Source organism: Candidozyma duobushaemuli, assembly GCF_002926085.2.
Source record: "Candidozyma duobushaemuli strain B09383 chromosome Unknown B_B09383, whole genome shotgun sequence".
NCBI classification, from domain to species: domain Eukaryota; kingdom Fungi; phylum Ascomycota; class Pichiomycetes; order Serinales; family Metschnikowiaceae; genus Candidozyma; species Candidozyma duobushaemuli.
The window spans coordinates 2,222,011-2,234,215 of NW_020289895.1; the positions used below are offsets into that span (position 1 = coordinate 2,222,011).

The window sequence follows — 12,205 nt, forward strand, 5'->3', positions numbered from 1 at the left end:
GTTGCAAAACTGCGAACGGATTCCAACATAAAAGATGAATAATTACCCCATCGAAATCTTGTTAGTTCCCAAAAAGCCAGGACATAGATCATTACATCAAGAAAGAATTGGATAGCATAGAACCCCCCTAACTTGAGTTTGAGTAGCGCCAATGGCACCTTAATCTACTGACAGCTGAACCATCTTTGCACCCGTACACCATTATAGCACCGTATATTGAATCGAATCTGACACTCAGAAATACAAGACCATAGCATGTTCGAGGCAGTCTACATCGCTGATGGCAAAGATTCGCTTGTTTACGAGTATTTGGTGCTGCTGTTCTCACCCCATTACCTACTGCTTAGCACATTAATTGAATCAATTCGTCATGAGGATAGCACAGATCCACTCAAATCGAATGAGGCACCACTTCCGTTGATAAAGGTTAATGAAGAGTTCTATATCTGTTCCAGAAAAGTCGAAGGCTTAACATTGTATTTGCTCTTCCAAGCTTCAAGGAAGTGGAAAACTAACCCTCTTGCTCCATTTTTGTTCATCAACAGATTGGTCGAGGCTATGAACGAATATTTCGGAGCTCCCTTGACTGTGTCAAAGGTTGATGCCAATACCGACACACTTACATTATTACTAAGCGAGATGATCGACAATGGTGTTCCTAACACGACAGACTCTAACCAACTACGTGATTTAGTGCTGGTCAAGAGCCTCCTCAGCAAGATCTTGAACTCAGGATCTGAATTAGCATCAGCTGCTTCCAAAAAGACACTTCAATCTTTCTCCAATGCATCTCAACCGCTGACATCCTTGCCACTGCACTCGGATGAAGGCGCTGCTCCTTGGCGGAGAAACAATGTCAAGTACACTAATAATGAGATGTACGTTGACTTTATTGAGACGGTCAATGTCATCCTCAAACCGAAGAAGAGTAAGAAGAAAGTGGAGCTTCTATCTTCGCAAAACTTTGATTCCGCATTCTACTCTACTTCGACTGTTACCTCATCCTCGAACAGGTTATCACCAGTAACTGGCTCGATCAACGGCCAGCTCGACTTCTTGTGCCGTCTTTCGGGTGAACCAACTTTGCAAATTTCCTTCAATTCAGCGTCATCATATGTCGAAGCAACTCGATTCCATCCTTGCATAAACATTGACTCGTGGCAACGAAGCAAAGACACATTGACATTCATACCTCCTGATGGGCAATCAACTTTAATGTCATACCAGGTTGATCTTGACACACTTCTGGAAAGGACATCATTATCAATGCTTGGTTTACCTGAATTCGATTGCCAGCTGGGCCTTGGCATAAACGAAAATGAGTTCGAGGTTAGGGTGATAACCTCTAAACATCATGGCGTTAACAAAATCGACAGCATAAAGATCGATGTTTTCGCTTTTGAGCAAAATTTGTCTCTTTTGGCGGGTGAGGACTTGAGTGACGATGACGAAGCTGATTCCAACAATGTCGTTAGCGCCATCAAGTCCATTAAGGTCACACACGGTGACTTCAGATATAAGGGAGACGGTAAGGGTGAGTGGACAATCAAGGATCTTGCGCCTGGCATGCAACCAGTCTTCCGGGGTTGTATTTATACTGCCGAAGAAGATGCTATCACAGATTCTTCTCGAACACCATCCTTGCACGAAAATCTTATCGAGGTTGCGGACGATTCGAATAAGGCGTCTTTGAAGAAACCTGTTGCCCCTCTTTTCTACAATGTGTCCTTCACGTACAAAGGCGGTCTTGCCAGTGGCCTCAAGATTGATAATCTCAAGGTCATTAGCTCCAAAGGCTTGGGTGATTCTGTCAAACCCTACAAGGGCGTAAGGTACATCACCACCACTGGAGATTATGCCATCCGCATGTAAAGTCGAAGTCTATCAAACGTATTATTAAGGAGCAAATAACCCAATATTTATAGAATGGACATACGCTAGTCAGTTCTGCGGGCATTAGCTGTTAGTCCTAAAATGTTAATACCTTGGCCAGGAATAGTGTTTATTCGGATTTCTTACTCTTCTTGGCCTTCTCCTTTTCAGCGTTCTTCACCAACACGTGGCCAATGAAGGAGCCGACACCCAATACAGCAACTAGAAGCAAAAGGAAAGGCAATTTGATGGCGTAGTCGCGTGGCAAGAAGAAGTTCTGGATCACAGACTCCTCACCAACAAAGGGCAAAACGAACACCCAGGTGGTGTAGTATGAAAAGACAAAAGTTGCCACAGCAAGCATTGCTAAGCCGATAAGCTTGTCACAAGACTAAATGTTAGCATAAGCAAGTTATTACTTGTGTTTAAGCAACATACCATGATTGATGAATACAACTAAGGCTATTGAGAATTCCAGTTACGTGTTTCCCATAAGTCGCACCCGTACATCACACTGATACTAGCGCTGTGAGTGTGGAGAATCGGCAAGGGCATCCTTGTAGATATAAATTAGTCTTTCGTCAATAAAATCATGATTCAAACAAGATCTCTAATTCTGAGCGAGTCGGACTTTTGATTGGTAAGAGATTGAATACTGTAAGTTCTTCATCTTGTGATAGCCTTCAATTACAAACAAAGGAGGCAGAATGCTGGCAAACTCAATTATCTTTATACCTCTCAAGCTTTCTCAACCTTAATATTTTTATTTTGTTAATTTTCTTAACTCAAGTCAGGCTGTGCCTCGCTGATGCATGTTTGCAACCATCTTTCTCACTCGGCTCGGCATCATGCAGACTCCAAAAACTCCAAGACCTACACTGCTTCTTGCACCATGTTCAATAAATTGAAGCTGAGAAAGGCGCCCCTTTCTCTTTCGTCAGTTTCTAATGCTATAAAGAATGCTGGGTCAAGTGATTTGTCTCCTCAGGAGCTCAATCCCAAGCATCTTAAACTAGCTGTGGGAGACCAATTGGGACTTCCCCCGGACTCCATCGTAACCGCAGCTTATGATCCGGTTCAATCGCTTTTGGCTATTTGCACCAGAGAAAATACGATCCATGTGTATGGCCAGCAGACGGTCGAGGTTGTCTTTGAGTTCAAAACAACGAGTACGATTGACCACTTACGCTTCATCAAGGGAGTCTACTTGGTATGTGTCCAGTCACTGGGTGGAATAACAGTCTTGTCTTTACACAACAAGACTATTTTGGCAAACTACACTTGTCCTGGCACAGTGACGGCTGTGGCCTCCGATCCTTCCTTGGACTGGTTGGCTGTTGGTCTTAACAACGGATCAGTGGTCTTTTACGACGTTGACCGATTCAGTCTTTCACCTTTGAGAGTTGACAATTTGCAAAAGATGGTAATGCAGAAGCAGAAAATGTCTGCGGTGTTAGGTCTCGAGTGGCATCCCAGAGATATCGGCACACTTTTGGTGACATACGACCATTGTGTGGTTCAGTACTCGATCACCCTGGGTATCATCAAGAATTCCTTCGTATACCAGTTGACTCGTGAATGCAGAGGATTCGAGTATTCCAACTTCGTTGAGAGAGGTGGTAAGAAGAAGGTATTTGGCTCTGTAAAGGAGGTGATCCCGCTAGTGACCGAAGCTCACTACCATCCAAACGGTCTCCACATGGTCGCTGTTCATAATGACGGAACGTTGGCATTCTGGGACGTCAACTCTGCCACCTTGCTTGAAGCAAGAACTGTAATGGCTACCGGCCTTCATAAGCCTGGAGAGCCAGCCGGTAACTTGAACTTTGAAGAAGCCCCCCTTGCCATAAGAGCTAAGTGGATTGCAGGCTTGGATCCTGAGGTGACTCAACTTTTGGTCACCGGCGCCTCTAGATCAGATCCCGAGTGTGTGGATGTGCTTGACTTTGGATTGACCGCAAAGTACAGTTTGACATCTCACGAAAAGCAGGGCGAATTCTACTCCCGTCCGCAAGATGGCCAAAGAAAGATCACTGTCCCATTTAATCGCAGAAGAAAAGAAGATGGTCCTAACGAATACATTGAGAAGATTCTCCCGCTTGCCGAGGATGGCCTTTTGTACTTCAACGGTTGCCACAACCCTTCGAGCATTCTTTTCATATCTAGTTTAGGAGCTGTGTATTTGGTGAAGTACAACCCTGATGCCGGTGGACTCGGCACGACGAGAAATTTGCTTCTCCCACCGTCATTATCGTTTACCGTTCCTCCTACAACCTACTTCTCGACTGTGTCTGTTAAAAGGATGGAGTGGTTTGGCGTTCTTTCAAAGAGGAGGTCAACAGCTGCGGGCTCAAATGATCAGCCTTTGGTCAACGGAGGTGCACCCGTAAACAAGAACTTTCCTAGAACTGTCGGCTTTGATGATATTAACCACACTATCGTTATCACCGGTCATGAAAATGGTGATGTGAGATTCTTGGATGTGACCGCTGGCGAGTTTCACAACGAAGAGAAGTTGATTACATTGGGGTTCCGCAATACAGTCTACAACGGAAAGGAGTCCAGCTCATATAGAATTGCGAGTGTGTCATGCAGCTTCGAAAGCAGGGAATTGGTTGTTGGTCTCGCCAATGGTAACGTTTTAATCTGCAAGATGGGCAAGCTAGGACATAATCCTCTAGCACAACCACCGGCAAATTGTGGTTATGAGGAGTGTCCAGTCCAGCATCAGAATGGCGATGCCCGCATCGTTAATATGAGGAGCAGAATCCTGGGTTCATTTTCATCGTCAAGTTTCATTCCTGAGCATCTTTTGGTGCTTGGTGCAAAGGACAAAATTACAAGCCTCAAGATGTCCCAAGCTGGTTTTGCTGCGATCGGCTACAGGTCTGGTAGGCTTGTGGTTTGTGATGTGTCTAGAGGTCCCGCTGTGATTTTGAATCAAGAGGCTGTTTCTAGTTATGTGCCATCTGTTTCGGGAGAATGCTTTGTTACAACGATCGAGTTTGCAATTATGGAATATGGCCAAGAAGGATACTCTTCGTTGTTGATGCTTTGTGGTACAAGTGCTGGTGGTAATCTTCTTGTTTTCAAAATTGTCCCTCTTCCATCTGGAGGCTTTGAGGTGCAATTGGCAGACAAGACAATTGGCTTGAACTATAGAAGCACTGAGAATAATCAAGACAACGGTCTTGATAAAATTATTCCTGTCAACACCTCGAATGGTGCTCTGGCAGTTGCGACCCTTGATGTGTTCCAAAGATTGGCACAGGGTGTCTTGGTACAGGGTTTGATTGTCACGACTTCGGCGAGAGATATCAGAGTGCTTAAAACACCAAAGCAGAAGCTAGCTCACAAGGTCCTCGATGAAAGTTGTGTTGCAAGCGGTATCATAAATTTCCGAGGCGCCAAGGGTATTGCCCTTGCACTGCTCACCAAGAATGGCTTCTTAAAGCTTTTTTCCTTACCCGCTTTGAGTGATTTAGCAGATGTGAAGCTACCAAACGATACCTTCAAGCGTGTGCAGAGGGTTTTGGAGGGCCGGAGCAGTTCAGGGTCCGACATCCTCCCCTCGGGTGAAGTTATCCTCAAACTCAACCAGTCTGAGATGCTTGACTTCTTGCTTTACGACGAAAAGTCTTACAGAGAGCCTAAAGAGAAGGCATCAGATCTTTTGTTCAATGAGAACGCAATCATGCCTCCTCGCCCAGCAGCAGGTGCTTTGCTGTGGGCAAAGGGTCAAACTACATATGTCTCACCTAAGGATTTGGCCTCTTTGATCGCAGGTCCCAACAGAAAGCCCGCAAAGCACATTGAAAGTCAAATGGCGTACAACATCAGCCCTGAGGCTAACCCAAATCAATCATATGCCTATGGTGCTCCTTCCACCAAGAGCGGCAGACAGGAGAAGGCCTACGACGAGCCTGTCAGAAAATCAGCCAATGCAAACCCTTACTCGTTTGGTACTCAAGGCTTCATGAAATCTTTCAGAGATGGCATAGACTACGTTGAAAACGGTATCAACGACTTTGGTAGTGGGCTCTCGGAATCAATGACAGAAACTGCTGATAGCACCAAGAAGTCATTCTATTCGCTGGCGGTGAAGTCGAAGTTTGGATTTTGATTTGACACAAGAGACTTGATCCCACTTTATAATGAGAGGAATAGTAGCATAATTTTTAATTAATTTGGGTGTAGATCCACTAGTTTGCAACCATGTTGACGGGTGTGCATGCATCGCGTCCTTTGTTTACGTTTATGGGTTGATGCCAGAAAATCGATATACAGATTAGCCAACTTATGTCATACTACGATAAAGAAAACGTCGCCACGACGCCGTCAAAGAATCCGGATAAGTCTATAAATGACAGCTCACCAACGCCTTCCAAAAGAACACTCCGGCCTATCTCACCAAACAAACAGAATAATGGCGGTATAGGGAAATTGAGCTTCCTACAGAGCGACAACATTGACGATCATTTTGAATACATACATAACTCCAACGAAGAGATCAAGCAAAGTTTGTATGATCTTGAATCAAATACAAAGCAGACAAGTTTAGATCTTGGACAGTTGATCGATAGATCGAAGAACAACAACCAGAACTTGAATCGTGTACTTGAGAGCATAGCGAAGTATTCCGAGGAAGTCACAACCGAAGGCAATGCAACCAAGTTTGATGTTACGAGGATTTTAGAAAAGCTTGAAGCCTTAAGCAATCAAGATTCCAGTGAAGAGCTTCGACTGCTTCGCGAGAGCATTGAAACAAACGCGAAGGAGAACCAATGGACGGAGATCAGTACATTACTAAAATCAATCAAAGAAGATAACGAAAAGTCAAGTTCAAGAATCTGCGAAGACCTTGATAAGTTGTCAATCTCTCTTGAATTACAAGAACCCTCAGCTAATGGTACATCTCCCGAGCTCTCCAAAGAAATTGACGCATTGAAGCAGACGATTGAAAGCCAGTCAAATGTCGTGAAAGATCTCGAAAAGCGTCTTGCTCTACTGAAATCAACAGATGAACTCGAAAGACGCCATCTTGATCTCCAACATAAGTACGATATCCTTTGCGAAAGCTATAAAGAGAAATACAACCAATACTCGAGACTTGGCGAACATTTCAAAGCTCTCGAACAAAGAGCAAGACAATTCACGGATGACCTTCAATTCAATGACAGTCAGAAATATAGCAATCTTCAGCAGCTACATTCGGGAAGGCTCGATGCCTTAGCTGGCTCGGATGGGGGTAGCTTGAATTTGCCCAAAAAGCGTGTGGTTAGTATGCCCCTTAAAGAGGTGAAAGAAGAGAGCTATAATGAAACTGAGGAGTTTTGATGGCGGAGTCTATGTACAAATATATCCATCAATTTTTCGTAATGACGGTTTTACCATCCATGTAAGGTCTCAAGACTTCGGGAATAACAACCGCATCCAAATTTGGGTCGTAGAACTGCTCGATTATGGCCACAATAACTCGAGGAACTGCCATAGCTGTACCATTGAGCGTGTGTGGGTAAATCAAACCATCATAAGATTTTAGCCGAATTCCCAAACGTCTACTTTGATAATCTGTGCAGTTGGAGGAGCTAGTGAGTTCGCCCCATCCGCCTCTACCCGGCATCCATGCCTCGCAATCATACTTCTTCACAGCAGGGGCACCAAGGTCTGTTGTAGGCATATTCAACATTCTCGCCTTGATGCCTAATTCACTGATAATGGAGGTTTGAAACTCCCTCAAATCCTCAAGCTCAGATGCGCTTCTGTCAGGATTCGTGAAGTGGAAAAGCTCGACCTTTGTAAATTCGTGGACTCTGTAGAGACCAGTAGTATCCTTTCCACTGGCACCTGCCTCAGCTCTGTAAGAGCGGGAAACACCAACATATCTAATAGGAAGCTGCTCCTTTTCGAGTACAGAAGATGAATGAAGAGCACCCAAGGGTATTTCTGCTGTGCCCGTGAGAGAGACGCCCTCATCTTCAAGCTCGTACACTTGCTTTTCGCCATTTTGATCTCTTGGCTTGAAGCCACAGGCATGCGTGATCTCGGTCTTGACAACCGTAGGAGGAATCACCATCTTGTATCCCGCTTGTCTAGCTTTTGAAAGGGCATACTGGACCAAAGCCTGCTCCAAAAGAGCCCCATCTCCAATCAAGTAGTACCATGACGAACCAGACACTCTAGATGCGACCGAGAAATTGACAAGTCCAAGCTTCTCTGCAATAGTCTTGTGGTCAATTGCAGTTTGAGGTAGCAGGGCGACGATGGCATCTTCGGATTTCTCGTTTATGATGGAATGCAATTCGGGGACCTCTGCGTCCGCAGGAACAGATGGATCTAGCCAATTAGGCAATGCTTCTGTATGTTCGTGTAATTGTTCTGACAAGTTTGAAAGACGCTCCTCAATATCAGCTATGGTTGGCTTCATTGAACTGAGGCTTGACTGCAACTCCTCTACCTCCGTTGAGCTGCCGCCCTCCTTTCGTAGCTTTGCCAACTTGGCACCTCCTTGCTTTCTATCACGAACTAAACGATCTCTCTCTCGCTGTAATTGTGTTTCCTTCTGTCTGTTCTCGATGAGGAAGTTGAGGTCGTCTTGATGTAGACCTCTGCGCCGAAGTGTTTCTTTCATTTCATCCTGACGAGCCACAATTCCCTTTATATCAAGCACTGGCTTCTTGAGCGCAGTTGTGCTTTTGAACGAGCTTAAGCATCGACTCCATAATCTGGATGTGCTCATGAGGCTACTGTTCAAATGCGAAAAGGTGAGTGCGAAGATATGATAGCAGAGTACTACATCGTCATTTGCGTCGATCGTAATTTATTTACAAGTGGCCTATAATTTGCATGGCTCTAGCATCTCCTTTGGCCAATTCCTCATCATCCAAAGCGTCGGCTAAACAGCGCCATGGGTCACGGGCGCCACCCCATTTTAATATGCTCTCCTTGTATTTTTCACCGGCGGCTCGGCTCCAAGGATCGTCTTTAAAGAGTCCGTTCCAAACCTTCTCAGCAATGGCACGGTCTAATAAATATGAGTAGTAGACAGCTCCGTAAGAAAACAAGTGGGGGAACTTGCCGTGCCAGGTGGACCACTGGTCGGCAAACACTTTGAGTTCTGCTTCAAGGTGGTGGTAAACGGAAGTGGAGCTGAATTTCTTGAAAGATTCGTGGTCGCCAAAATCGACAACCTTCTCGTCATGCAAGACTTGATCAAGAAGAGCCATCTTCGATTGCATGTATGACTCGCAATGTTTGAGTGAATCTCTCCTTGCCTGATGGCTTTTCAAGAGCGATTCAGGCAATGGCTCACCAGTCTTGTAATGCTTGGCAATCTTGCAAAGCACTCTAGGGTCATTACTGAACGACTCCATGAGCACAGAAGGAAGCTCGACGAAGTCGGTCAGACAACGAGTTCCAGAAAGATTGTGGAGTTTCGTTCTTCCAAGCATCGAATGCATGGCATGGCCCATTTCGTGGAAAATTGTATCAACTTGCTCGAGCGTCAAAAGTGTAGGCATGTCGCTGTCTAAGCCAGCAAGACGTCCCATGCCAGTACTCTTTGGTTTTTGGAAGTTGCACACAAGCGCAATGACGGGAAGTTGGTAGTCCTTGTCTTTGCTGAGGTGAACTGTTTTCTCAATGTCTTCTCTGTGCTCCGCACCAATTGACGTGTTGAGCTCTCTCGAACAAACGATAGTGAAATGGGAGGGAAGCACTTTCTCGGACCAGAAATCGACGTATAAGTATCCCAAAACCTCATTGTTCGTGAGGTTGACGTATTTGAGCTTGCGAACATGGCCATGATCCCAGGTCTCGCCCTTGTCGGTTCTCTCAGGAACAAGAGCAACATTGTAGATGCTTTCAAAAAGCTTGCCGAGACCGTTCATTACAGTGCCCACGGACAAATACTCCGAGATCTCCTTGGAGTGATCATCCTCACCATTCTGCATCAGCTTCGCTAACAAGTAGTCTCTGTCCCAAGGCTTGACCTCGGCCAAGATCTCATCATTCGAATGAGCAAGATCGCTTCCACTTTTGTGCTTGTATAAGCTCCTTACTTCACTCATGACACCCTTCTTCTCAGAAAGAAGCGTTTCTTGAAGGTTGGTGAGGAAGGAAATCACATTCCGTGGCGACTTTGCCATCTTGTGCTCAAGCTGGTAATGCGCAAAGGACAGATATCCCAACATGTTGGCCAAAAGCGCCCGGTATTTGATGAAGCTGTCTAAAGTCTTTATTTGACGCTTGGGCGAGTTGTGTAAAGCAATCCACACTTTTCTTCTAACCTCTTCATTGGAGCATCTGACCAAGATCGAGTAGGGTAATTGTCCCGCAAGAGGTATGGAGATACCTTGTGAGTTGGCCCGAGGTGCTTTAGCCTGGTAGTCCTTGATTTCACTTTTTAGCCTCTGGTCCTCTATCAGCTCGAACTCCTGATGGCTGATGGTACACCAGAAGCTCTCAAGATCATGGACCTCATTGTTATACGAGGCTCCCAAGAGCGAGATTTGCTGGGTGATGGCAACAAAGTTATTTCTAGTCTCGGGATCCATGGCAATTCCGGATCTCTCAAAGTCTTGTCTCAAGTACTTGCCAACATCAATCTCTTCTTGACTTAAGCTGTTGACAACGTCCAGCTCGAGGATCTGTACCAAAGTACGGTACAAGTCCACATTTGTATTGAGCTGGTTCATGTACTCGAACATGATCTCGTGAGTGTTTTGGGCTGCAGCCACCCACTTCTGACTCGGATGCACCACTCTGATGAACTCTGCTGCGTCTATCACACGGCACAAGATATCACTAAGCTGATCAAGCTTTCTGATGTAGCTGAGCTTGCCGTGGTCTGTGTTCTTTGCTTCCAAGAGCATTGTCTTGACTAAGCTCTTTGCTTTCTGGAGGGACTCCTTGGAAAACTCTATGAGCCCATCGGGAGACTTGAGCTGTTCATTTCTGAACAAGCCAACCTGTTTTGTCTTGAAGTAGCCGCCAGGAGCCTTGTTGAAATTCGTGAAACACTTCTGGCTATCAAATAAGCGAGTGAGTTGATCACCTTGAACTGGCTTTCGTATTGCCACCGAGGAGGTCAAGGCTCTGGCGAATGCAGTTTTAGGCAAACTACGTAGCAGCACGGGTGAACTGAACATGTTTGTGGAAAGTGGAAATGAGTTTAGGAAGACGATCCTGTTCGTCTGGAGAAAAGTTGCAAATGTACTGCAGAAGATGTCTTCCGCTTTGGGTGAGATTCGATCAGAAACGTAAGCGAGCAGTATCTAGAATTAGAAGGTATTTTTGGGAGGAATTCAAAGTGGAAGAGAGAATCACTAATATTTTCCAGCAGTATAATTACAGGTGTTTTTTTGACAATTTTCCGATGCGTGACTCTTTCATATCAGTAGCCTTTCAGCGAACTCTGGTAGTGTGACGTAATCCTCTTGTACTAGATTTCGCAGCCAAGCTCAAGTCTGGGGTTGACTTCCATTATATCCGAACTTCCGTGGTATGGTCATACGAACGTAGATTTTAGCTTAAATGGCAAGGTCTTAAAGAGAATTGTCGAAAAAATAGCGTGGGCAGTCTTTTTTATCGCCTGGCATGTGTCAATCAAACTAGGGCGCAGCATAAGGATATCATTCGGACCAGTGTGCCAGTTAAACCTGTGACCAGCGTGTTAGTCACTTCGGTGTGAGTACATCATGAATTTTCTCGAACTTTATTCACGAGAAATCATTCTTCGCTATGCAAGTTGCGCTGCCGACGGGAATCGTGTGTCTCATTTGGCGTGTCGTCACTAGTGCAGAGGCATACAAAGGTCCCTTCCCTAGGGACCCAAATGTCTTTCAGATTTTTTTATTCACGATGTAGAAAATGGATGTCTACAAAAAGAACTTCAAGCTGTCCGTGTGAAGGTGCTCGACGCTCCCCTTTCAATGACTTATACACGTTTTATCAGGAGTGGTGTGCCAGTGACCATCTGAGGTACCTGTCTAGGGCTGTCGAAGAAAACAGAAGTCCAAGAAATGCTTCTCACTGTAGGCACACAAGGGTTAGTGTTTGTAAGACATTTCGCAGCCAAGTAACGAGTCGGCCGAGAAGCAAAAAAAAAGAAAGACATCCAACCAGCGACATCTCAGGCAATTTGCTTCTTTTCAATACATAAACTTCCCATTTCTTTTGGAATAAAATATTCGTCAGAGTCGCCCGTATTCTCCAGATCGAAAATCGGTTAAATTAACCCCAGTGCCGGTCTCAGTTCGCACCAAATAGGCCTTTCCAAAAACACACCTTGCTGTAGCTTGCGATTTCTGGCACATACTCTCGTGGCTTTCAT

General features: G+C 45.2%; 5 protein-coding genes across 5 annotated transcripts; 3 read left to right on the plus strand and 2 right to left on the minus strand. All coding sequences in view use genetic code 12, as the record gives it.

Moving 5' to 3' along the window:
- Nucleotides 1–255: 255 nt before the first annotated feature.
- Nucleotides 256–1,872, plus strand: CXQ87_002413 (uncharacterized protein; the record flags this gene model as incomplete). Its single annotated transcript, XM_025480925.1, has 1 exon — nucleotides 256–1,872. One exon carries the CDS (start codon nucleotides 256–258, stop codon nucleotides 1,870–1,872), a length of 1,617 nt encoding a protein of 538 aa, XP_025335225.1.
- Nucleotides 1,873–2,764: 892 nt separating this feature from the next.
- Nucleotides 2,765–5,995, plus strand: SRO77 (putative Rab GTPase-binding protein; the record flags this gene model as incomplete). The annotated part of the gene is made up of 1 exon (XM_025480926.1): nucleotides 2,765–5,995. One exon carries the CDS (start codon nucleotides 2,765–2,767, stop codon nucleotides 5,993–5,995), a length of 3,231 nt encoding a protein of 1,076 aa, XP_025335226.1.
- Nucleotides 5,996–6,171: 176 nt separating this feature from the next.
- CXQ87_002415 (uncharacterized protein) lies at nucleotides 6,172–7,209 on the plus strand (the record flags this gene model as incomplete). Its single annotated transcript, XM_025480927.1, has 1 exon — nucleotides 6,172–7,209. The coding sequence occupies one exon, from the start codon at nucleotides 6,172–6,174 to the stop codon at nucleotides 7,207–7,209; it is 1,038 nt and encodes a 345-aa protein (XP_025335227.1).
- A 28-nt stretch (nucleotides 7,210–7,237) lies between these two features.
- Nucleotides 7,238–8,611, minus strand: CXQ87_002416 (putative serine--tRNA ligase; the record flags this gene model as incomplete). Its single annotated transcript, XM_025480928.1, has 1 exon — nucleotides 7,238–8,611. One exon carries the CDS (start codon nucleotides 8,609–8,611, stop codon nucleotides 7,238–7,240), a length of 1,374 nt encoding a protein of 457 aa, XP_025335228.1.
- An 85-nt stretch (nucleotides 8,612–8,696) lies between these two features.
- Nucleotides 8,697–11,021, minus strand: CXQ87_002417 (metalloendopeptidase; the record flags this gene model as incomplete). Its single annotated transcript, XM_025480929.1, has 1 exon — nucleotides 8,697–11,021. The coding sequence occupies one exon, from the start codon at nucleotides 11,019–11,021 to the stop codon at nucleotides 8,697–8,699; it is 2,325 nt and encodes a 774-aa protein (XP_025335229.1).
- Between the last annotated feature and the right edge of the window lie 1,184 nt (nucleotides 11,022–12,205).